Here is a 27383-nt window from a genome sequence, read left to right on the forward strand (position 1 = left end):
ATGGCCCAGGCCTCATGCTCCCTGTGGGGGGTCTTCCCCCTGCCCACACCCCCACCTATCCTGATCGCGCTCCCCAGTAAAAATTGAGGCCTTTTTTTCTCTCTCTCTTTTGAGCAATATCCTCAAGTTAGCGGTGTGTCTCACTAAAACTGTGAGCTATTTTGTTCTACCTTGCAATGCCCTTATCCCTTCTTTGGCGGTCTGTGCCAGATTCGGTAGTGAAAAACATTCTTGAAAAGTAGGACACAATCACAAACCATCCATTTAGTGCAACCACCTGACAGTGAACTCAGTTAGCCAACCATTCGCCTACTTACCAGCTTCTCCCTCAGTCTGCTGCTGCAATCTTCATCAAGATCTGGCTTTATAAAGGCTGCATTCTCATTTGCAGGTAGAATCATACAGCACAGAAGGAGGCCGTTCATCCCATCGTGCTTGTGCCGGCTCTTTAAAAGAGATATTCCATTAGTCCCAGTAGTACTCCTGGTTTTCACAGGATTTGTGCTGGGGATCCTCCAATGGACATGCAAGTAAGCTGACACGTGACATTTTGACTGATTTAATTCTGTGGAGCATCAGTGGGCACAGCTCCAGATTCATTGGTACAGATCTGGTGCAAATCACCATGTTGAATTGCGGGGCCATAGTGGTTACGGTAATTTGTAACTAGCAATGCTGAGTTGAATGCGGAGTTAAAATTTGTGACAAAAGATTGAGTTTTGTTATACTGGTGAATATCCCATGCCATTGCTCAAAGTAAGTTGGATGCAATGCAATTTCATAAGGACAGGAGTGTTATACCAAGTATTGCGAAAGGTGTTATTTTACTACAGTAGATCTGTGTTCTTTTAAGGTCACAATGTCTAAAGTTTTTAAGTAAACAGGCTCAAGTCATTTGGTGTTTAATTATTGTTTGGTCAGGGAAATTTGCAGATTGCAATGCACTCATCAGTTTCAGGCTGGAGATTACAAGTGCAGGTCAGAAGCACCCAACATTGAAAGAGCATCTGTAACCAAGTAAAATGGCTGCAGTGCTGGACATACTCGTTTTGATATATCACCAGTGGATCTCACGTGGCATTGCTTTTTTATGTTAGATAATACACTTTTTCTAAGGATAGGAGTGCTTTATCATGTAATGCACAATGTATTATTCTGCTGCTATTGTGAAGCTGTATCTCGTTAAAACCACAGTCAAATTACTGTTAAGCAAACTCTGAGTAAGGTCACTTAGAGTTCTTTCTTGCTCTTCAGGCTGCGTGTCCAAACTCAAGATGCCTTTCTCTTAATTTTTGTCAGTGTGATTGTAAGGCAGGTCAGCGGTCTAACTACATGTCAACTTACATTCCAAATGAAAAACATTCAATTCCAAAATGGCGCAAACGTTTTTCGGGTGTCGTTGGTTTCTTAATGACCCGTATTTTCCGATCTGGAAAAAAAATCTACGCCCTTACCTGAGGGCTCTGGAGGTCCGGCCATTTCCGATCCTGGGCCTCTCCACGACAAAATGCGCAGAGTCCACGTATCCCAGGGGCGTATGGGAGAAGAGAATCTCCCTTCAAACTTTTGACAGTTTCGACCTGTCAAAAGCATGAATGGAGATCACTCCAAAAACACATCAAAACATTAAATACAACATTTTTTAATCACGTTTTTAACATTAGTTAAAATTACATTAAATTAAATATTTTAAACAAAAGTTTAATTTTTTGAAAAAAAATCAAGTTTTTTACGGTGCTAAAAATAAATTTACCTATTTAAAAGTATTTTTAAATTATACAGGAAACTTTTGATTTACCGGCACCTAAATAACCGGAAATCTCAGTTAACCGGCAAAATTCAGGAGTAGGTTTTACTTCATATTGTATTTGCCTTCCTCCGTCTGTTGCTGTGCAAAGATGTGGCTGCAGCTGTTGCTAAGCTACAGAGACGCTTGGAACTTGTGGCCATTGTTCTACACTTGTTGCTAAGCAACAGGGTTTGTTGCTTTATACGGAGCTGTCAGCTCTCCGTATCTTTTACTATAGCGATCGGTTATCCGGAATTTTTGATGAACCGGCACCACGTCGGTCCCGTCCGTGCCGGATAAAAAAAAGTTTCCTGTAAATGAGTGGGGAAAAAAAAAGAGGATTCTTGACAGATCAGAAATGCTGGTTTTCAGCGCACGTGCTTCGCATGCCTGAAACCGGCATTTGCGAGGTCCCTACGGGTGTGTACACAGCTCATATACACTCGTAGGAATCGGAAAATACGGGCCAATACTTTTTTTTAAAGTGTGATGTGGAAATTTACATGTACAACACAAAAATTCACATGCCTTAGGTGTGACTGATACAGATGCACACCAGATATAACATTTTTATTATGCTAAGATGTTTGGCATAAATTTCACTCAATAATACAGGAAACTCTTTATTATCCGGCACCGACGGGACCGGCATAGTGCCGGTTGATCAAAAAATCCGGATTACAGAGAGGTATACTAACAAGGTACGAGAGCCCCGTACACGGCCACAGGTGCAGGAGCCCCGGTTACACGGCACTTGTGCAGGAATCCCAGTTACACGGCCACAGATCCAGGAGTCCCTGTTGCACGGCCACAGGTGCAGGAACCCCGGTTACACGGCCACAGATTCAGGAACCCCGGTTACACGGCCACTAATATATAGTAAAACCTACCTGAACCTACTCCTGAATTTTGCCAGTTGAGAGAGCTTTCCGGATAATTGGGCGCCGGTAAAAAGAGAGTTTCCTGTATATCCATCAATCAGCAAAAGCAATATTGTTTCTTACAAACATTTAGTTGTGGCCTGTTGAACACATAACCTCATGCACAGTAACACGTTCTTGTAGGAACTTAACCAGGGGGTCTGAATGCCTAAAAAACATTCAATCCCAATATGGCGCAGACGTTTTTCGGGTGTCGTTGGGCGCAGGTCATATCCGAGCGAAATTGGTCATTTGCTCCATTATCTCAAATATAGATTTCTTTTTTAGCAATTACAGTTGGTTGCTGGAATGAATTCTGAATTTTAAAGGAGATATGTATTTTAATTTGTCATTGTTGACAACTCATAGAAACGTTGTATCTTTAATACAAAATAATGATAACCAACAACAATGTTTTCTATAATTATTTTATTCTTCATAGTCTTTCTCTACAGGGATCTTCGTATACGTTCGGATTAATTTCCGCCCCCCCCCCCCCCTACAAAATGGAGATATTTTATCTGACCATATGGTAATTCAGTCGTTTATATATGTGTCTAAACCACTTTCACATTAATAACAATGAACTTTTCTTGATTGTGTTTGGATTTAAGGGAGCATCACTGAATTTTGAGTGGGCTGTGAGAGTCCTGTTTCAAATATTCCGGAGTGTTGTCACAACCAGAGTGGAGATTCAAGGTCGGAGGCAGCTCTCAGCTTCTGCAAAATTGTGAAAGCAAAAATGTGGCGTTCAGCTGCAAAATATTTGCTCAATAACAGAATATATCGAAATGGAATGCAAAAACTACCGACTGGACAGAGCGCTCTGTGTCATCCTGTACAAGAAATTCCTTTTCAAAGTTGCAGACAACACACACCTGCAGCTTTTAAAATAAGTAAGCCGATTTCAGCTGTCCAAAAAGTAGAGGCCTTTGATAAACAGCGATGCATCACTGTCCACTGGGAGGATGGAAGTCACAGCCTGTATCCTTATGTGTGGTTAAGGGATAACTGCCAATGTCCCCAGTGCTTCCTACCTTCAGCTAAAGCAAGAAAGCGTCCCATAAAAGATTTGGATGTGAACATTTCTGCAGAGAAAGTCATTTTGACTGACTCAAAGGTATTATTTGTTTGAAAAATTCTCAGTACAGTGTGCGTATAGTACTATATCTATATTAAACCGTTTTGTCTACATATTAACCTGGAGCCATTCAATGTGCTGTGAAAGGCTGACTACTAAGCTATACCCATCCTTTTTACTGTGAATTACTTTGTAACTATTAAATAATATACAAGAAGAAATTGGCGTGAAAACTTCTGTGATGGGAAATGCAAAAAAAATTTAATTTGGTGACTCTTAGTCACTTTTATCCTCTTTAAAATAAGGGATAAAATTGAAGTTTTACATAGTGTGGTAGCTGTGAGTGCTTGTGTGATACCACAATAGCGTAAGTGATTAAGATAATACACAAAAGTCTGATTGTGCGTATCATCCTGTTTAATATAAGTGGACATCAGATCCAGTGGAAGTTACATTCAAATTTGATCCCTATATTTCTGCTGGCTCCAAAAACCAATCTCTTCATCCTGGCAGAGTTGCAGGATTCAGCACAATGGCTGCAATCTCCACTAACCCCTCCTGCCCTCGCATAGTTGTTTAGCACTCGTTGTACAGTGATTTATATACATTAGCTGCTGTGTGGGGACTGGGTGAAGAAATCTTAAGTTTAAAAAAAAGTTTTAAAATTAGCACATGTTGTGCTTGTAAAGGCACAGTCATTTCTATTTTCCTCAAATGTTCTAGGTGCAGGCCAGTGAACACATTGAACATTACACATAATTACAGGAAGAAAAAGAGCAACATGGCCATAAAGTAAAAGTGAGACAATACAATATCCAAGTTATTTGGGCTAGAAATTCGTCTCGGGCGGTAGTGCAAAGTGGGTGGTATCGGATCGGCCACCGCGCCTGATAGTCAGTTCCATAGCGGTCAATAGAACTGAATACCAGACGCTACGTATAACGGGCGGACGATCCGATACCACCCATTTTGCGCCACCACCCGAGATGAATTTCCAGCCCTTTATCTTTTAAAAGGACCATTGTATGCAGATATTGAAATCTCAAAAGTAAATGCAGAAAACCTTTAAAATTACAAAGGGTTCTTTTTCAGATAGTACTAATTGGCTGGAACCGAGCAAGAATGTAAACCCTGCCCTGAGGGTGGGGAAACCAAGGTATCAATGTCATTTGTGACTAGGATTTGAACTTCGGTCTCCTTATTGAGACTAGAGTGTTACAGTGCGATAGCTACGAGGCTTCTCGCGTGTACATTACACTTAAGTGCTTAATGGCCTGAGAAACAAATGCCTCTCTACTTATTTTGGTAGGAACTGGTTTGCTTAAGTATACGGTTCAAACATTGAAGATTATAATCTTTGAAAACAAACTACTGAACAGCAAATTACAGCCATCCTTTTTCACCATTATTTGTCTGGTAGCACACCATGACAGTAGCGGTGTTGCTCTCTTTTTTGTTGCCTTATCATCCGGCCCTGGTTCGCTTACATTCTTTCCCACAAAGTAGAATAGAGTGAGCTATAATTTTAGGTAGTCCATATAATTTTTTCCCCTCCCCACTATATTTTTCACAATCTTACACAGCAGGAATGATATCCTGTCCTGCCCATAGAAGTTGGAATAAAGCCAAAATGTGAAGGCAGTGAGAAAACTGAATTATTTTGACATGATTGAACTTCTTTAAAGTAGTGGTCGAACCCATAAGGTGTGCTAATATATGAATCTTTTGAAGTTGTTTTGCTCCAAAGCAGCTTGGGGCACAAAGCACAAGTCATTTAATACTAAGTTGGATGTAAAAGAAGAAAGGTACAATTGTACCTGTGCTTATTTGAAAGGTGCAGTGTACTTTTTCTAGTGATCTGCCTATCACTTTTCATCTTAAACTGCACACTGACACAGTGAGCTTAACATTCCTCTCATGGTACTGCTGCTAGCTTTACCTGCAGGAAATGTGTTTTGCCCTTGGATGTGACACAGTGGCTGTGACTTGGAATCTTCTTTTCCAAGGAGGAGGGCGATTATCTCAACAATGCATCGATGCTTTTATCCTAGATTAATATTACAGTAACCAGAGTGTAAAATTTAAAAACATATATATTGAAATGACTTGTGCAAAGACAAAGTTAGATCTCTTTCTTTTCACAGATTATATAAATATTAATACTGGAGAATAAAGACAATTTTGGACACTTTGAGGCTTCTCAACAGAACATATTTCCTAAAATGCTGAAATGTTTCAATAATCTTTTAGTTAGTATTTTTTAACCTGTTGCTTGCCATATAACTTTTTTTGACAATGAGTTTATTGTAATAAATGTAGAAAATATATTTTCAGCATCTGTCTCCAATGCCCCTTTCTCTTTCTTTGTCCTCCAGTTAAACTAAAATCTATAGTCAAATCTAACCAACCAACTGCAGATTTTTTAAAAATAAAAATGTTCACTAGCTGCAGAAGGTACAATCTAGCTACAGGCACCGTACAGATTACTACTTTACCTTGAGCCTTGCTGTTGATATCAAACTTTTCTGGTGCAGCTCGTGTACTGTGTTACATAACTATTAAACATAGAAAACATACATAGAAAAATAGGAGCAGGAGTAGGCCATTCGGCCCTTCGAGCCTGCTCCGCCATTCAATATGATCATGGTTGATCCTCTATCTCAATACCATATTCCCGCTCTCTCCCCATACCCCTTGATGTCTTTTGTGTCTAGAAATCTAATAAAAACATATTAACTTTTTCACCATAAAAAAACATGATTATCAGCAGATATTAAAGTGTTAGCAAGAATTGTAAAACAGGAATAAACATACTTTTGCATTCCATCTGGGCACTTGCTCCATTTTCTGACTGCACTTATGTTGATGGGAAAACCAGGTTCTTTGTGCTTTCCTTTCTTGTTTTCTAATAGTCTGATACCGTCTAAGGTTTGTTTCCCAATCTTGTACCTCTTTGCAGATTCTCATTTTCTGTACTCCCCTCATGGGCAGGTTAAAAAAAATAACAAAAAGTAAAAATACTGGGAAGTCAGATATTTACAGTCATAACAATTTCTCTACAGATATACAACTTCAATGTATTCATCCACGCTTTGTATAAAACCCTGTGAATGTTAGATAATTTTGTAAGAAAAAGTTTACAATATCAATGCAGTTGTGAAATTTTAATTTTATTTATATTTCTTTTATTAATTAGAATCAACTCCTATTTTTTCGTGCTCACAAGTCTCTACTGATGCCACTTTAGTTCACCCTCTGTTAGACTAATTCTTTAGATTCATTCTTTGTATTAGAAACTTATAAAATGAAACTTTCAATAAAGACACTCCACAACATAATACCTTTTAACAGGCTTTATTGTAAGTCACAGGTTTAACAGTGAAACAGGCCATAAAGTAAAAGTCCTAAAATCAACCTTCATTAAACCAAAAGAACAGATCTTTACATTACCGATCTGGGAGACACGAACATGTCCTAACTGAGGCTAGTTATATTCTATCTTGCTTGCAGGCACCCAGGAGTGGGCTCATCAGAGCTGCAAATAGTCTCTTCTTTTACTGCCATGTCCACCCATTACATGATTACAACAAAAAGAGTTACATATAAGTCCATATAAAGTAAAGCTAATAAGTAGACATGCATCTTATCTAGAACATAGCTAACGGAGAAAACCACCATTCCTTGTACCGGTGGGTACCAGTTACCTTATCACACTACACATTCTTTCTACATCTAATTACCATTCATTCCTGGGAACCCATCAGCTCTCAAGTCGATTTTGAATCTTGTACCTCTCCAGTACCAGGCTGTATCATCCCATATCTCTCCACTATTTTAATCTCACATTCCAGTGTGGACCCTTTACATAAGATCAGAAGAAGTAGGAGCAGGAGTAGGCCATATGGCCCCTCGGGCCTGCTACGCCATTCAATAGGATCATGGCTGATCCGAACCTAGACTCACGTCCACTTCCCTGCCCTCTCCCCATAACCCCTAATTCCCTTATCTGCTAGGAAACCGTCTATCTCCGTTTTAAATCTATTTAATGTTGCAGCTTCCACAGCTCTCTGGGGTAGCAAATTCCATAGATTTACCACCCTCTGAGTAAAGAAACATAGAAACCTAGAAACATAAAAGATAGGAGCAGCAGTAGGCCATTCGGCCCCTCGAGCCTGCTCCGCCATTTAATGAGATCATAGCTGATCATCCAAATTCAGCACCCTGTCCCTGCTTGCTCCCCATTTCCCTTGATCCCTTTAGCCTTAAGAAATATATCTAACTCCTTCTTGAATATATTTAATGAATTGGCCTCAACTGCCTTTTGTGGTAGAGAATTCCACAGGTTCACCACTCTCTGGGTGAAGAAATTCCTCCTCACCTCGGTCCTAAATGGCTTACCCCTTATCTTTAGACTGTGACCTCTGGTTCTGGACTCCCGCCATCAGGAACATCCTTCCTGCATCTAGTCTGTCTAGTCCTGTTAGAATTTTATAAGTTTCAATGAGATCCCCTCTCATTCTTCTAAACTCCAGTGAATATAAGCCCAATCATCCCAATCTCTCCTTATACGTCATTCCTGCCATCCCAGGTATCAGTCTGGTGAATCTTCGCTGCACTCTCTCCATGGCAAGAACATCCTTCCTCAGATAAGGCGACCAAAACTGCACACAATACTCAAGGTGTGGTCTCACCAAGGCCCTGTACAACTGCAGCAAGACATCCTTGCTCCTGTACTCGAATCCTCTCACTATGAAGGCCAACATTCCATTTGCCTTCTGAACCGCCTGCTGCACCTGCATGCTTACCTTCAGCGACTGGTGCACAAGGACACCCAGGTCTCGTTGCACTTCCCCTTCTCCCAATCTATTGCCGTTCAGATAATAACCTGCCTTCCTGTTTTTGCCACCAAAGTGGATAACCTTGCATTTATCCACATTATACTGCATCTGCCATGCATCTGCCCAATCACCCAACATGTCCAAATCATACTGGAGTTTCTCGGCATCCTCCTCACTGCACACACCCCCACCCAGCTTTTTGTCGTCTGCAAACTTGGAAATATTACATCTAGTTCCTTCATCTAGATCATTAATATATATTGTGAATAGCTGGGGTCCTAGCACTGATCCCTGCGGTACCCCACTAGTCACTGCCTGCCACTCGGAAAAAGACCCGTTTATTCCAACTCGTTTATTCCAACTCTTTGCTTCCTGTCTGTCAACCAGTTCTCTATCCAAGTCAGTACCTTACCCCCAATCCCATGTGCTTTAACTTTACACGCTAATCTCTTATGCGGGACCTTATCGAAAGCCTTCTGAAAGTCCAAATATACCACATCCACTGGTTCTCCCTTATCTATTCTATCAGTTACATCCTCAAAAAATTCCAGTAGAAAGTTTCTCCTCATCTCAGTTTTGAAAGGGCAGCCCCTTATTCTAAGATTATGCCCCCTAGTTCTAGTCTCACCCATAGTGGAAACATCCTCACCGCATCCACCCGATCAATCCCCCTCACAATCTTATATGTTTTGATAAGATCGCCTCTCATTCTTCTGAACTCCAATGAGTAGAGGCCCAACCTACTCAACCTTTCCTCATATGTCAACCCCCTCATCTCCGGAATCAACCGAGTGAACCTTCTCTGAACCGCCTCGAGAGCAAGTATATCTTTTCTTAAATATGGAAACCAAAACTGCATGCAGTATTCCAGGTGTGGCCTCACCAATACCCTGTATAACTGCAGCAAGACTTCCCTGTTTTTATACTCCATCCCCCTTGCAAAAAAAGCCAAGATTCCGTTGGCCTTCCTGATCACCTGCTGTACCTGCATACTAACCTTCTGTGTTTCATGCACCAGGACCCCCAGAATCCTTTGTACTGTAGCACTTTGCAGTTTCTCTCCATTTAGATAATAACATGCTCTTTGATTTTTTTCTGCCAAAGTGCATAACCTCACACTTTCCAATATTATATTCTATCTGCCAAATCTCTGCCCACTCACTTAGCCTGTTTATGTCCTTTTGCAGGTTTTTTATGTCCTCCTCACTCACTGCTTTCCCTCCCATCTTTGTATCGTCGGCAAACTTGGATATGTTGCACTCGGTCCCTTCCTCCAAATCATTAATATAGATTGTAAAGAGTTGGGGTCCCAGCACTGACCCCTGTGGAACACCACTAGTTACTGATTGCCAGCCCGAGAACGAACCATTTATCCCAACTCTTTGTTTTCTGTTAGATAGCCAATCTTCCACCCATGCCAGTATATTACCCCCAATCCCGTGATTTTTTATTTTGATCAGTAATCTTTTCTGTGGCACCTTGTCAAATGCCTTTTGGAAGTCCAAATACACTACATCCACTGGTTCCCCTTTATCCACCCTGTATGTTACGTCCTCAAAGAATTCAAGCAAATTTGTCAAACATGACTTCCCCTTCATAAAACCATGCTGACTCTGTCCTATTAAATTATGTTTAACCAAATGCTCTGTTACTGTTTCCTTAATAATGGACTCCAACATTTTACCAACCACAGATGTTAGGCTAGCTGGTCTATGGTTTCCAGCTTTTTATCTACTTCCCTTCTTAAATAAGGGTGTTACATTAGCAGTTTTCCAATCTGCTGGGACCTTTCCTGAGTCCAGGGAGTTTTGGAAAATAATCACCAATGCATCCACAATCCCTACCGCTACTTCTCTCAAGACCCTACGATGTAGGCCATCAGGTCCGGGGGATTTATCCGCCTTAAGTCCCATTATTTTACCGAGTACCACCTCCTTAGTGATTTTAATCATGTTTAGCTCCTCCCCCCCCCCCCCACATTGCCCCCTGTTTGTCCAGTGTTGAGATATCTTTAGTGTCCTCTACTGTAAAGACTGATACAAAATATTTGTTCAGCGTCTTTGCCATCTCCATGTTCCCCACCACTAGTTTCCCGGTCTCATCCTCTAAGGGACCAACGTTCACTTTAGCCACCCGTTTTCTTTTTATATAGCTGTAGAAGCTCTTGCTATCTGTTTTTATATTTTTTGCTAGTTTACTTTCATAATCTATCTTCCCTTTCTTAATTAATCTTTTAGTTATTCTTTGCTGGCTTTTAAATGCTTCCCAATCTTCTATCCTCCCACTAGATTTGGCTACTTTATATGCCTTTGTTTTCAGTCGGATACTATCCTTTATTACTTTACTAAGCCATGGATGGCTGTCTTTTCTTTTACTCCCCTTTTTCCTCAGTGGAATATATTTTTCTTGAAAGATGTGAAATATCTCCTTGAATGTAGACCACTGCTCTTGTACCGTCTTACACTTTAATCTGTTTTCCCAGTCCACTTTAGTCAATTCTAGTCTCATACCTTCATAGTCTCCTTTATTTAAGGTCAGTACGCTGGTTTGAGATCCAACTCTCTCACCCTCAAACTGAATTTGGAATTCAACCATATTATGGTCACTCATTCCAAGGGGATCCTTTGCTAGGACATTTTTTATTAATCCTGTCTCATTACACAGGACCAGATCTAAGATTGCCTGCCCCCTGGTTGGTCCCGTTACATACTGCTCAAGGAACCCATCCCTAATACACTCTATGAACTCTTCCTCAAGGCTGCCATGCCCAATTTGATTAGTCCAGTCAATATGAAAGTTAAAATCCCCCATGATTATAGCTGTTCCCTTATTACAAGCCCCAACTATTTCCTGATTTATACTCCGACCAACAGAGATGCAACTGCTAGGAGGCCTATAGACTACGCCCACTAGTGACTTTTTCCACTTATTATTCCTTATCTCCACCCAAACTGTTTCACTACCCTGATCCTTTGACCCAATATCATTTCTGACTATTGCAGTGATTCCATCCTTGATTAACATAGCAACCCCACCTCCCTTTCCTTCCTATCTGTCCTTCCTAATTGTCAAATAACCTTGTATGTTTAGTTCCCAGTCATGATTATCTTGCAGCCATGTTTCCGTAATGGCCACCAGATCATAACCATGTGTAGTTAATTGTACCGTCAACTCGTCTATTTTGTTACTAATGCTGCGTGCATTCAGATAAAGAACTTTTAAATATGTTTTCTGACAATTTATTCCTGCTTTTACCCCTTTTACTACTTTACCTTTATTATCATACATTCTGTCCCTTCCTGACACGCTCTGGTTTTTAATTCCCCCACTGCTACCTTGCTCTATTGCCTTCTCCGCTGTCATTTTTATTTTTCGCTCTCTTAAAACCTCCCGCCCACTAATTAGTTTAAAGCCCTCTCTACAGCCCTAGTTATTCGATTCGCCAGGATTCTAGTCCCATCACTGGCCAAGTGAAGTCTGTCCCAACGGAACAGCTCTCTCCTGTCCCAGTACTGATGCCAGTGTCCCAAAAAGCAAAACCCATTTCTCCCACACCAGTCTTTGAGCCACGCATTTAACTCTCTAATTTTATTTACCCTAGCCAAATTTGCACGTGGCTCAGGTAGTAATCCAGAGATTATTACCCTTGTGGTTCTGCTTTTTAATTTTGCCCCTAGCTGCTCAAACTCCCTCAGCAGAACCTCTTTCCTTGTCCTATCTATGTCGTTGGCACCAACATGGACCACGACAACTGGATCCTCCCCCTCCCCCTCCCACTCCAAGTTTCTCTCCAGCCCCTTGTTGGTATATCAGTTCTATGTTTCAATGTTGATTTCCTATTCTAAAGCATTAACACTTTGTTTCATTAGTACATTCATTCTATATATTCTTTACTCGCTTCAATTTTTAATTGCTCATCTTCTATTAAGTCTTCTTATACTACACATCATTTCCTGAGTTAGCAGATAACATTAACTGCTCCCAAGAGTCTACCAACAAAATTTTTGGCCAAGCCACCAGTTGGCATTTGAGAGTAATCCAGTGTGACTCTTCCTCTGATTTTATCCCTTTTCTAGACTGGCAGTTTGCCTCCATTCAGGCTGACCTTGTGACTTCCATCTTATGTTGGAAATCACAGTGCAAGCCCACATCTTACTATTTAGTGTTGCATGCCATTGATACACCAATGCAGCAAGCCGCAACATCATTTTTATTGTCTCAATAATTTAAACATTTGGTGCTACTGGTATTTAGTATTAGTTCTACGTATAGAGGCAGGTTCAAAATGGTGATCTGTTTTCAAACTCCATTTTTTAATCCTTGCTGTCTTACTCCAGATTTCAGTCGTATGGCCTGACCAGCACATCAGTGAATTTGATCCTAATTGGTTGAAAACAAGATGTTTTGCCCAATCAACAAGAGAAGAGAAACAAAAACAGTTTTTCTTAACAGGTAACATTATTACATAAATCTTGAATCATTGCACCTACGCCAGGGGATGATGCAGGCAGACCTGACGTATGAGGAGAGATTGGGTCGATTGGGCTTATACTCGCTGGAGTTTAGAAGAATGAGCGGGGATCTCATTGAAACTTATAAAATTCTAACAGGACTAGACAGACTAGATGCAGGAAGGATGTTCCCGATGGCGGGGGAGTCCAGAACCAGGGATCACAGTCTAAGGAAAAGGGCTAAGCCATTTAGGACTGAGATGAGGAGGAATTTCTTCACCCAGAGAGTGGTGAACCTGTGGAATTCTCTACCACACAAGGCAGTTGAGGCCAATTCATTAAATATATTCAAGAAGGAGTTAGATATATTTCTTAAGGCTAAAGGGATCAAGAGATATGGGGAGAAAGCAGGGACAGGGTACTGAATTTGGATGATCAGCCATGATCTCATTGAATGGCGGAGCAGGCTCGAGGAGTCGAATGACCTACTCCTGCTCCTATCTTCTATGTTTCTATACCTTCTTGCGTGTATATGTGAATGTGAACATGTATCTTGAGGGGTTTTTCACATTTAAAAGCATTTAATTTCAAATTGCTGGCATGGAGTTAGTTTCTGGTTTAGCATAAAATGTTGCAAAATAATGTTTATACATGGAGTAACTGATAGTTTAACAAATAAATCTGTAAATATTAACACAGGAAAACAATGCCACAACAATAAAATCGAGGCAAGAGCAAGTAATATTTCTAGTTCTAGACTGTTGTGAAACAGTGGTAATGCATCACTATGTTGTGATATTTTCATCAACTCGTACACTGGCGTTAACTAAAATGTTGTAATAAAGCCTAACAAGCAGTACCCAACATTATGTTAGTTTGTGCTGATTTATCAATGCCATCTGAATGAAATATTGTAAAAAGCGAGTGTTGATACAAGTTTGGTTATGATTGTTTTGCTTGAAAGGGCTTATTTTTCCTTCTCATACAGTCGCTGCCAATTTCCTTCTATTGCTGCAAAATCCAGTAGCTGCTCGCCGAGTATTCAGGTGTGACCAAAAGGGCATTCCAAGCCAGCAGCCTGAGTGTTGAGTTGGCTCAGAAAGCTGCTGGTTCTTGTTTCAATCTCTCTCAAAATCTGTTTTGGAATGCATTATGAAGAATTTGTGCTTGAATTACCTCATTGAAAAGCTGAGTTTTAAATCACATCACAAACAGAATGATGCGACTGATGTGCCTCAATAAATCCGAGACTCGATGTTAGCGAAACAAAACAAGGCTTTTGTTGACTTAGAAGGTAACACACAGAGGAGAGGTATCTTCCATCCAGAGGTCTGCCGTACTGGATGTGATGCAGGCTGGGCCAGCTTACATAGGGGCCAGGTATGGGCGGAGCCCTACACACAGTACAATACAATGGTGAGGAAACGGAACTGAGGTAAGGGAAATGAAACTGAAACCAACCACAGTCACAGGCAGAGAATACCAATGAGTGATGAATGGAATGTTTCATCACAGCGACAATGAAAATGGCACTGATTCATTCATTTTAAACTTGCTAATAATCCCGTGCCATTATGTACATGGACTTTGCCTGCAAACAACTTTAAGTATGATTTTTTTTAATTGAAAATAGCTTTCAGTTTTGTTTGTAATGGCCGGAAGGTGCAGTAGCAAGAATGGTACTGTACAATCTTCAGATATTTATTTCTATAAACTAAAGGCTTAAATAATGTTTCAGAGCAAAAAATATTTCACATTTGGAGTGCTATTTTTAAGGTAACAAGCTACATTTGTGCTTTTCCATAGTTCAGACATCTGGGGATATATCTTTGAATGTTGTGCTCATGTGCATAATTGTCAGCCATGGCTTAGTTGGTAGCACCCTCAACTGTGAGTCAGAAGGTTGTGGGTTCAAGTCCCACTTCACAGACTTGAGCACAAAAATCTCGGCTGACACTCCAGTGCAGTACTGAGGGAGCGCTACACTGTCGGAGGTGCTGTCTTTCAGATGAGATGTTAAACCGAGTCTGCTCTCTCAGGTGGACATAAAAGATCCCATGGCACTATTTCAAAGAAGAGCAGGGGCGTTATCACTGGTGTCCTTCCCTCAATTTTTCCACATAATGTGTCCTCAATCAACATCATTTAAACAGATTATCTGGTCATTATCACTTTGCTGTTTGTGGGAGTTTGCTGTGCGCAAATTGGCTGCCGCGTTTCCTACATTACAACAGTGACTACACTTCAAAAAGTACTTCATTGGCTGTAAAGCGCTTTGGGACGTCCTATATAAATGCAAGTCTTTCTTTCTTATGTTGACTTTTTAACTAACATTAGTAAATGTAGGAAAATATAACTCCTGGAAATCTATCTATTAAAAAAAAAACTGCAATTTTTCACTTGATCCTTTTTTTTATGATCTGAGGACCATAGACATCTGCAAATACGTACAGTTCCACACTCTAAAGATTCCACCACACTGCTGAAGTTACGGTGGCAGAGTGGGGCCAGCTCTGAGGAGAGCCCTGAATGTTCCATCTTGTAAATTAACAGTGGATGACTACGGGATGACATTCAAAGGCAGGCTGTCTTTCAAATAGTATGTTGGAAGTCCAAGCGATGAGAACCTCAAAGACCTGCACTCAGTGGGGGAGAAATTGGTCTTGGATGGTAGAGCAGGATGGGAGATAACGAATCAGCAACCCATTTTACTCCCCGCCCAATGTTCTTTTCCACAATAAAAATGAGCTGATCATCCTGGTCAGTCCTAACCTGCACAACTGGAGAGTGACACAAAGTCAGAAATTCGGTAGTAAGCTGACTTTTTTCACTGCCGCCAGGTCAAAATAAAACATTATACCTGAGATGGTATCACCACGTCTCCTGAACACCAGCTAGCAAACTAACTGAAGACCTTTTGGCGGAGAAATTCGGTTGGTAGCGCCAGTGATTAGCGCCTAAAGAGGCCGAGAAGTGGGGCGTTAGCCAATTTTCGGCCGGGCGCAGTGAACCCAGCGCCTCTTGCCATATTGAGTGGCTTTTAGCGCCGGCGCTAAATCTTAGTGGCCGCTCGCGGGCGCAGGCAGATCATGACGTCATTTCAGTGTGCAACGCCTTTTTGGCGCCCCGGACCAGAAATTCAGTGGTGCGCCCCTTTGTTGCGCCTGGTGCTAATAAGGACAGCTTACTGGAATGTTCCCCAGTCGCTCTCAGGCTTAGGGGGGCGCTCTTTAAAGGGGACTGCACTGGTATAAAAGCGGCAGCCATTTTGGGAGCACAACTTCTTTGGGATTTTCACAGAGTTGCAGAGTTGCACTCTGAGAGCCATATCACCAGTGACCCAGCGCTGCCAGAGGACCTTCAGCCTTTAGACCATCACCCTGCTGCTGGTGAGCCTTTACACCCTGTATAATTTCTTGTTACCTATTATTATGGGGGCTGCTTTGGAGGGGAACGTCCTGATGCTCGACCATCTGGAAAGGGCACAGAGACGGAGGGAGAGAGGGCCAGGAATGGCCAGACGGAGGAGGGCCAACAGACGTCGCTGTGATGAAATATTCCATTCATCCCTCATCAGTATTTCTCTGCCTGTGACTGTGGTTGGTTTCAGTTTCATTTCCATTGTATTGTACTGTGTGTAGGGCTCCGCCCATACCTGGCTCCTATGTAAGCTGGCCCAGCCTGCAGCACATCCAGTACGGCAGACCTCTGGATGGAAGATACATTCTCCTCTGTGTGTTACCTTCTAAGTCAATAAAAGCCTTGTTTTGTTTCGCTAGCATCGAGTCTCGGATTTATTGAGGCACATCAATTTTATTGACTTAATTTTCAACACAATGGATCAACTCTTGAAACCCGAACGTTTGGATTTGGACCAGCATGCTTCGGACGCATCGGCACGCTTCGGACACTGGTTTATGTGTATGGAATTCTTCCTGGACAATTCCGCAGCCGTCAAAGACGCTACGGATGCTGCGAGTATGAAACTCGGAATTCTGCGGAATTGGGTAAGCCACCGGGTTTACCCCCTCATCCAAGACGCCGACACGTACCCGGCCGCCTGCGACATCTTAAAGGTGCATTACCAGCAGCCTACGAATGAGGTGTATGCTAGGCATCTGCTCGCTACTCGCGCACAGCGACCTGGGGAATCGGTGGAGGAGTTCCTAGGCACCCTGAAAACACTTGGCAAAGACTGCAAGTGCCAAGATGTAAAAGCCGCAGTGTACACTGACGAGCTTGTTCGCGATGCCTTTATCACAGGCCTCAGCTCCACTTACATCCGGCAGAGACTGCTGGAAAAAACGGGATTGGACCTGAAACAGGCTGCGGACACAGCACGATCCCTGGATGTGGCCCAGAGAAACTCGGACGCCTACTCTTCAGCCCGCGCCGTCCACGCCGCCACGTGTGCACCAAGGGCGCCGCCATCTTGGAAGGCATCTTCCCCGCCCGGCAGCCCGACACCGTCAGGGCCCCGCTCTCCCCCCAGAAGCCCTACGACAGCCGCGACGCGTCGGGGACCCAACTGCTACTTCTGCGGGCAGCCGAAGCACACCAGAAACCTGTGCCCGGCGAAAGGCACCACCTGCTTTAAGTGCGGTAAGAAGGGGCACTTCGGGAAGGTGTGCAGAGGGAACCCCGCCGGAAAACCCGCCACCGCCGCGTGTGCGCCGTGGGAGCGGCCATCTTGGACGCCATCTTGCCCGACCTCGTGGGGTCCGCCATCTTGTGAGCAGACAGCGTGGATGCCATCTTGTCTCGATCAGGGCCCTACAGTGGCATCGGTCACAGTGGACCAGACCAGGCCGCACCCGCTATCCAAATCAATGGTGGACATCGAGGTAAACGGGTGCAGGGTTAAATGTTTAATTGACAGTGGAAGCACGGAGAGTTTTATCCACCCTGAACTGGTACAACAACTCTCCCTAAAGGTGGTCCCTACTCGGGGTACCATCTCTATGGCTGATAAAACCCAGACATCGACCATTATGGGTTACTGCACGGTACAATTGTCCGTTAACGGAACTGTATACGATAATTTTAAAGTATTAATCATGAAGAATCTATGTGCGAGCGTGATCTTGGGCCTGGATTTCCAGTGCTACCACCAAAGCATCACGCTCAATTACGGTGGGTCCCAGCCGCCCCTCACAGTGTGCAGTCTGGCTACCCTGAAGGTAAAGCCGCCTTCGCTATTCGCGAACCTTACCCCTAACTGCCGGCCAATAGCGACCAAAAGCAGGAGGTACAGCTGGGAGGACAGGCGGTTTATCGCGACCGAGGTAGACAGGCTCCTGAAAGAGTGCATTATTGAACGCAGCAATAGCCCGTGGCGCGCCCAAGTGGTGGCGGTAAGGGGTAGCGAGAAGAAACGGATGGTGATCAACTATAGCCAAACGATCAACAGGTACACCCAACTAGACGCCTACCCGCTACCCCGCATATCAGAAATGGTGAACCAAATCGCCCAATACCGGGTGTTCTCCACCATCGACCTCAAGTCAGCATACCACCAGCTCCCTATCAGACCAGAGGACCGCCCGTACACCGCCTTTGAGTCGAACGGACGCCTCTACCAATTCCTCAGAGTCCCCTTTGGGGTGACGAATGGGGTCTCGGTCTTCCAGAGGGAGATGGACCGCATGGTCGATGACCACCACTTGCAGGCAACCTTCCCCTACCTCGACAACGTCTCCATCTGCGGTCACAACCAGCAGGATCACGACTCGAACCTCGAGAGGTTCCTGAAAACCGCACAAAAACTCAACCTCACCTACAACGAGGACAAGTGCGTTTACAACACCACGCGCCTCTGCATACTAGGCAGCGTGGTGGAGAAAGGGGAAATCGGACCAGACCCCGACCGATTGCGCCCCCTTCGGGAGCTGCCCCTGCCCAACACTCCCAAAGCCCTGAAAAGGTGCCTGGGGTTATTTTCTTATTATTCCCAATGGGTCCCCAACTACTCCGACAAAGCCCGCCCCCTCTTGAAAGCATCCTCTTTTCCGCTCTCTGCTGAGGCCCATGCCACCTTCAAAAGCATTAAGCAGGATATTGAGCGGGTCACGCTACAGGCAGTGGACGAGAACACTCCCTTTCAAGTGGAAAGTGATGCGTCTGACTTTGCCTTGGCGGCCACCCTCAACCAGGCGGGGCGGCCCGTAGCTTTCTTCTCGAGGACCCTCCAAGGGCCCGAGATCAGACACTCCTCCGTAGAAAAGGAGGCCCAAGCCATCGTGGAGGCAGTGCGCCACTGGCGCCACTACCTAGCCGGCAAACGCTTCACCCTACTTACCAACCAGCGGTCGGTAGCGTTTATGTTCAATAATAAACAGAGGGGGAAGATTAAAAATGATAAGATTCTTAGGTGGCGGATCGAGCTCTCCACCTTCGATTATGACATCATTTACCGGCCAGGGGCCCTTAACGAATCCCCCGACGCCCTCTCACGAGGGATGTGTGCCAGCGCCACCGGGGATCAGCTACAGACCCTCCACAATGACCTCTGTCACCCAGGGGTCACGCGGCTGTTCCACTTCATAAAGTCCCGCAACTTACCCTACTCGATTGAGGAAGTTCGGTCCCTGACCAGGAACTGTCGCACTTGCGCTGAGTGCAAGCCTCGGTTCTACCGCCCAGATAGAGCCCACTTAATCAAAGCTACACGGCCCTTTGAGCGGCTCAGCTTAGATTTCAAGGGCCCCCTCCCGTCCGTCGACCGCAATGTTTACTTCCTGAACATTGTGGACGAATACTCTCGTTTCCCATTCGCCTTCCCCTGCCCAGACATGACCAGCGCCACGGTCATTAAATGCCTCAACAGCCTGTTCTGCCTGTTCGGTATGCCGAGCTACATCCATACGGATAGGGGGGCGTCCTTCATGAGTGAAGAGCTACGCCAGTACATGCTGTCCAGGGGGATCGCCACGAGCCGTACCACCAGCTACAACCCCCGGGGTAACGGTCAAGTGGAGCGAGAGAACGGGACAGTATGGAAAGCAGTCACTCTAGCTCTAAGGACCAAAGGCCTCCCTATCTCCCGCTGGCAGGAAGTCCTCCCAGATGTGCTCCATTCGATACGGTCGCTATTGTGTACTGCCACTAATGCCACGCCTCACGAGCGAATGTTTGTCTTTCCCCGGAAATCCACCTCAGGCGTATCCATGCCGTCATGGCTCTCCACCCCAGGTCCGGTATTCGTGCGAAGGCATGTGAGAGGCCACAAGACGGACCCTCTCGTGGAGTCAGTGCACCTACTCCACGCCAACCCCCAATACGCGTATGTCCGGCACGCCGACGGAAGGGAGGACACCGTGTCCATAAAAGACGTCGCCCCAGCCGGTAACGACAACAACCACGACAACAGCAGCAACAACGACCACAGCAACTCTTACCCACCCACTACTCTTTCATCACCCCCGGAAGAACATCGACCAACGGTACCCCCACCAACTACCCCTTCAACAACCCTGGCGGCACCCCCGGCAGAGACCCAGGAAGCCACCGGGGACACCCAGCCGACACCCGCGGCACCACAACAGCCACGTCGGTCGCAGAGGACTATCAAACCCCCGAACAGACTAAGGCCTAGAAATTGGGTATAGCCCCGCCAGCTCGTTTGCGCCGAAAATTTTGCGCCCGCCGCGGAGCCAGTTGTGCCCACCCCATATTCACTTTCAGCGCCCCAAAGCGGAACCCGGCGCTGTTCCAGGGTGTGGCCGCCCCGCTTGGGGCGCTGAAAGTGAATTTCAGCGCTCCTGGTCCCGCTGCGCCACCCGATGCGGTGCGGCAGGCTGCTGTACTGCAGGCCTCCCCCTTCTTTTAAGGGGGAGGTGCCTGCAACGGCCGGAGCCCCGATTGCGAGTGCCGGCAAAAGAGCCCGGCACAACGGAGAAGTGCCGGGCTCCACGGAAACCAGCCGGCAATGCCGCGGGGGGATGGTGGAGGAGGCCGGGGAAGGAGGTGCGGGCAGGCGGCCGCCGAAAAAGCGGCCGGCCGCACCTCCACCTTAAAGCGCCCCGCTAAGGCTGCTGTAAGGACCCGGTCTCCCGATGTTGTTAGCGGCCGCCACGGAAGAGGCGGCCGCTACTGAAGATGGGGATCGGCGTGGTTTCGGGCGGTACCGGGGCACTGCGCACACCGATGACGTCATCGGTGCTGGCGCAGCGCTACCGGCTAACGCCGATGTTAGGGCCCACCTAATTTCGGGCGCTAAAAAAATTCCGGCGCAACCCACTCTTTCGCCCCTAAGTGGGCGCTAACGCAACTGAATTTCTAGGCCTAAATCTATAGAAGGGGTGAATGTGATGAAATATTCCATTCATCCCTCATCAGTATTTCTCTGCCTGTGACTGTGGTTGGTTTCAGTTTCATTTCCATTGTATTGTACTGTGTGTAGGGCTCCGCCCATACCTGGCTCCTATGTAAGCTGGCCCAGCCTGCAGCACATCCAGTACGGCAGACCTCTGGATGGAAGATACATTCTCCTCTGTGTGTTACCTTCTAAGTCAATAAAAGCCTTGTTTTGTTTCGCTAACATCGAGTCTCGGATTTATTGAGGCACATCAATCAGTCGCCACACCAGACCTTACGCTGCCAGGGTATTCAGGCAGCAGTTCTCTTACCTCAACATGTCGGAGGAGCAGTGTCTTAGGAGGTTGCGATTCAGAAAGGAGGTGGTGACTGAGCTGTGCCACCTGCTTCAGGCAGATCTTCAGCCGCAGATAAGGTGCAGGACCTCTCTGTCGGTGGCTGTCAAGATTACAGTAGCACTGAATTTCTATGCGATCGGCTCCTTCCAGGCAGCAACTGGGAACATTGCCAACATCTCCCTGTTTGAGGTGCATAGCTGCATCCAGCAAGTAACAGATGCCCTGTTTGAAAGGCGGCGGCAGTACACCTCCTTCACTGTGACACCGGAGAAGCAGCGGGAGCGCGCAGAGGGCTTCGCGGCAATAGCGGAATTCCCCATGGTGCAGGGCGCCATTGACCGCAAGGGGTTCCACTCCTTGAATGTGCAGCTGGTCTGTGATCACCGGCAGCTGATCCTCGCGGTCAATGCTCAGTTCCCAGGCAGCAGCCACGACGCATTCATCCTGCGCCAGACTTCAGTAGCAGACCTTTTCGAGGCCCCGGCTCACCCAGAAGGCTGGCTTCTCGGTGACAAGGGCTATCCTCTGTGCCCATGGCTGATGACCCCGTTCCATTCACCCAGCACCCCTGCAGAAGAGCACTACAACGTCAGCCATCCGGCGATGAGGAACATTGTGGAGCACACAATCGGCGTGCTGAAGCAACGGTTCCGCTGTTTGGATCATTCGGGAGGCGCCTTGCAGTACTCACCAGAGCGAGTCTCCCACTTCGTCGTTGTCTGCTGCATGCTCCATAACCTTGCCACCCTGCGCACCCAGCCAATGCCAGCAGACACTGAAGGACCAGCAGAGGAGGAGCAGAAGGAGGAGCAGGAGGAGGAGCAGGAGGACCAAGATGGGAGGGTCTCAGAAACTGGAAGGGCCGTCTGTCAGAGGCTGATAAGGAGTCAGTTCTAGGCCCCTCTGACGGAATGCTTGGTGCCAATCGAACACCAGGAATGGAACCATTCGGATAACCCAAAGCCTATGAAGGCCAGTATGAATGTAAAGAGCAGACATGGCCAATGTCAATAAAATAATTTGTTTATTTTGAAAAATGTGCTTCCTTCCAACATGACAAAGCAATGGCACCAGAAAGCTTAACTAACAAACTAACACAAGTGCCTCACACACCCAGGAGACTATCCAAAACATTACTAACATTCAGACCAGCATCCACGGCCTTGATTTCTAGATGTCTCAGCAGCACCTTCTACTCTTTCCCCTTTGATGGTGATCTACTTCTCTTGCGAGAACAGCCCCTTCCCTCCCTGCAGCTCCTCCGTAATGGGACCCCAGTGGCTGCATGAAGGCTGGGGGACGCCTGCTGACTGTCCGAAAGCGCAGATGCCCCTGAGGGACGGCCTGGACGGACTCTGGGCTTGGAGGGCCCGGATGCTGACTGCTCCAACTGGGCATGGGTGGAAGCAGTCTGTCCTGCAGGTGATGGCAGCTGCAGTGGAGACGTGCCAGCGGTGGCATCAGGAATGCTGACATCCTGAGAGCGGACAGCAGCTCCCTGGTCGACCGACACACTGGCACTCTGACGGGGCAGCACCGCAGCATGCGAACCAATCGGCTGGTCCACAGATTGCTGGCCTGCTGTGGTGCTGCAAGGGCCCCGGGTAATCCTGCCTGATCCATCGAGGGTGGCAGCAGTCAGTGCTTGCGCGGCCTCAATCTGCCTCTGCATGAGGCCAGCGAGTGACTGCGTGGCAGCACTCAGCACTTGCGTGGCAGGTGCCAGTGCTTCGGTAAAGCCCTGGACAGTCCTTTCCAGTGATGCACCGAAGCCCTGGACAGTCCTTTCCAGTGATGTACCGAAGCCCTGGGCACTCCTTTCCTGTGCTGCCCCGAAGCCCTGGGCAGTCTTTTCCAGGGCTGCCCCGAAGCCCTGGGCACTCCTTTCCTGTGCTGCCCCGAAGTCTTGTACACTCCTCGCCTGTGCTGCCCCGAAGTCTTGCACACTCTTTGCCAGTGTCTCGATGGATTCAGGCATCCTTGCCACTGCAGCCATCAGCTCAGCATGCCTGAGCCGAGCCTGGGCACTCATTTCTGCGAGGGAACGCACCTCTTCTGCGCTCTGTGCAGCGGTCATCGTGGCCTGACTCACCCTCCGGGGAGCTGGCTCCCGAGCTTCCCTACCCCCCTTGCGTTGCTGGAGCCCACTGGTTCCTGCAACTGGTTCCTCCTCAGAGCCATCCCCCCCCCGCTCCCCTCCAGGGAAGCACTATCCCCAGTCTGCAGATGGGCTGGCTCGCCTGAGGGTGGTACGGATTGTCCGGCTTCCTCCTGCTCGTCGCCTCTGGAGTCAGTGTCCCTGGCAGCTTGATGGCCCGACTCCCGAGCTGGTGATGCAGCATCTGAAAGCAGGGAGGTTGAAGAGTGGCTTTAGCAAAAGGACAGGGTGGCAGCAAGGGATGCAAGAGTGCTGCAATGCTCTGACATGGGTCCAGAGTGAAAAGGCATGCTGGTGGGGGGAACAAGTGGAAGGAGGCAGTTCAAAAAGGTGATGACCTTACCATCGCTGTGCACAATGGGGTCGGCAGCTCCAGTGGTGACAGGGCCACTCATCCGGCCTCCAACAATCTGGTGGACTCTTTCCTCCAGGTCCGTCAGTGTCTGCAGCTGAGGAGGGCCTCCTCCGGTACGAATCTGTTCCCTCCGGTTCCTGGCCAGCTTGGCCTGCAGGAGAAAGGACGGGAAGTGATGAAACATGCTGCCCTGAGTGGTCATCTCATGCCCCCCATGGTGGAACAGCCCTTACAGTATGCCCTGAGTGGTCATCTCATGCCCCCCATGGTGGTACAGCCCTTACAGTATGCCCTGAGTGGTCATCTCATGCCCCCCATGGTGGAACAGCCCTTACAGTATGCTCTGAGTGGAATGTGCGTGTGTGTTCCCAGAAAGGGACATGGGTGCTGGCTGACAGATAGCCATTGGGGCATCGCGCACCCTCTGGCCATAATGTCAGGTGCAGATGGAGGGATGAAGAAGATTGCCAAAAAGTCACTCACCCTAACGACCCGAGTGAGATCGTTGAACTTCTTCCTGCATTGCACAGGAGTCCTGGCCACCACGCTGCTGGATTTGACTATTTGCGAAACTTCCCTCCAAGCTCTGCGGTTATCGTTCTGATGAGGCCTCCTGCCACTGTCAGGGTACAGCACTGCTCGCCGGCGCTCCACTGCGCCAACCAAAGCATCCAATGCCCCATCGGTAAAACGCTCCGCTCTCTGCCTCACCCTCTCCATCTGGTCAAAGTTTGTAACGCCACAGAATGAACAGCGCCGATTTTGAGGCCGACAGGACGATGAGTGTGGCTGCTGATCTTAAATGACCCACCCTTTAAGAGCTGGCCGGCGCCAGCGTGTCTCGTGGTAATCGATTATTGACAGCACCTGCGCTGCGTCTGGCCGCCCAGATATTGAGTAGCGCAGCCAGGTTAGCGCCTTAGGAGTCCCGTGCAGCACCTGATTTTACGCCGCAATCACCTTTAGGGGCGATGCAACCCAATATCGCTCGAGGTGGCGATGAGTTGCGCCTGGCGATAGATTTTGCGCACCGCCAATTCTAGCGCCCCAAGCGGGGCTATACCCAATTTCACCCCCTTTGTCATTTTAGCAATGACCCAGTGAGCTCCCCCCAATGGCTGAATGGGGAAATGCACCATGTGGTGTGATACTGAGCTATTACAAAAAGGGTACAGAAACACTAGTGAAGGTTTTACAAGGATGATACTAGAACTGAGAGGTTATCACAATCAGGAAAGATTGAACAGATTGGGGTTCTTTTCTCTAGAAAAGAGAAGGCTGAGGGGTGACCTAACAGAGGTCTTTAACGTTATGAAGGGGTTTGATAGGTTAGACGTAGAGAAGATGTTTCCACTTGTGGGGGAATCCAAAACTAAGGGTCATAAATATAAGATAGTCACTAATAGATCCAATAGAGAATTCATAGAAACTTCTTTACCAAGAGTGGTTAGAATGTGGAACTTGCTACCACATGGAGTAGTTGAGGCGAATAGCATAGATGCATTTAAGGGGAAGCTAAATAAGTACATGAGGGAGAAAGGGATAGAAGGATATGCTGATAGGGTTAGATGAAATACAGTGGGAGGAGGCTCATATGGAGCATAAACACTGGCATAGACCAGTTGGGTTGCATGGCCTGTTTCTGTGCTGTAAATTCAATGTAATTCTATACAGACCAGCTTTGATCCTTCATTAATGCTGAATTAGCTGCTTTCTGCTGGGGAAACAGTGGGACATTAATGTTGGTGTCAGTGTCAGGGAAGGGAAAAAAATTCAGGATATGAATACCAGGCTAGGACACAATTATGCTCAACTTGACAATCTAGCAAGACACTTACTGTCTAGGGTCACGCAGAAGTATTGCCATCTCGGGTTAGGTACAACACGGGTGTCTAAGCTTTTGTTTTCATGGGCTGCATAGTGGTGTGACATGGAGTCTCAAGGGCAACATTTAAAGTTTAAAATAACAACAGAAAACGCTGGAAAAACTCAGTAGGCCAGGGCAGCATCCGTGGAGAGAGAAACAGAGATAACGTTTCAGGTCGATGACCCTTCGTCAGAACTAGAAAAAAGCAGGAAAGGGAATAGATTTTAAAGCAAGTTGGGGGCTGGGAAAAGGGGGAGGGGATGAAAGAACAAAAGGGAAGGTCAGTGATAGGATAGAAAGCAGGAGAGATAAAGAGACATTGAGAGATATTGAAGGCAAGAGGAGGTGGTGATGGTGTAAGGGGTCGTTTTAACGAGCTTATGGTACGCTAGATCGGTTTTGATTTCGCACTGCTCGTGAGCGGTTCCGAAGCGCTCCCCCCTCACCGGTTCTAGACACTGGGCTTATTGCCAGACAACCTTGATGTGTGGCCCAACTTGTGACTCGGAAGACAAATGGATCGGGTGAGACAAGGTGAGTTTTAAATCAGAAATATCTTTATTTTCAAGGAGAATAAACACAGAGAATGCAAGAATCAATTTAGACAAAAATCATTAGCACGTCTCCCAATGGGAACTAAAATTTAACACACAAGGAATAACTTTGACTACCTTAAATCATACAACAATTCTTAATCAGCGGTATACTAAAACGGGGGTGGGAAAAGCGCACGGACACATCGAGGGATAAATCACACTCCTGAATTACAAAACCCTTAATGTTACAAACCCTCCCGTTGCTAAAATATACCTCAACTAGGTCAGCTAGGTAGAGTTAGGCCTTTATGCTCACCAGAGTTTTAAAACCGTCCTTAATCTTGGTATTCCTGTGACGTCCGGGATCTCCGATCTTCCTCATGGGACCGGCTCCTGAACCCGCTCTCCTGCACAATCTTGAAAGTCCTCCGAACTCCTCGAACCGTCTCCTCTCCACTCGGCCTTCGAACTCCTGATGGTCTTGGATCTGGACTGAACTTCTGAATCTGCTCTCCTGCACAATCTTGAAAGTCCTCCGAACTCCTCGAACCGTCTCCTCTCCACTCGGCCTTCGAACTCCTGATGGTCTTGGATCTGGACTGAACTTCTGAATCTGCTCTCCTGCACAATCTTGAAAGTCCTCCGAACTCCTCGAACCGTCTCCTCTCCACTCGGCCTTTGAACTCCTGATGGTCTTGGACCTGGACTGAACTTCTGAATCTGCTCTCCTGCAC

The 27383-nt window shown here is 46.5% G+C and overlaps 1 protein-coding gene across 1 annotated transcript in view; it reads left to right on the plus strand.

Annotated features, from left to right (window-relative positions):
• bbox1 (butyrobetaine (gamma), 2-oxoglutarate dioxygenase (gamma-butyrobetaine hydroxylase) 1) overlaps positions 1 to 27383 on the plus strand; it is a 313722-nt gene that overhangs the window by 13050 nt on the left and 273289 nt on the right. Inside the window, exons 2-3 of the mRNA XM_086008110.1 lie at positions 3324 to 3829; positions 12966 to 13080. Of these exons, the coding sequence (XP_085864236.1) occupies positions 3452 to 3829; positions 12966 to 13080 (493 nt within the window). The 5' untranslated portion in view covers positions 3324 to 3451. The remainder of the gene's footprint in view (positions 1 to 3323; positions 3830 to 12965; positions 13081 to 27383) is intronic.

Source organism: Somniosus microcephalus, chromosome 15 (genome assembly GCF_052327205.1).
Source record: "Somniosus microcephalus isolate GS21.2 chromosome 15, FLI_Smic_1.0, whole genome shotgun sequence".
Lineage (NCBI taxonomy): Eukaryota > Metazoa > Chordata > Chondrichthyes > Squaliformes > Somniosidae > Somniosus > Somniosus microcephalus.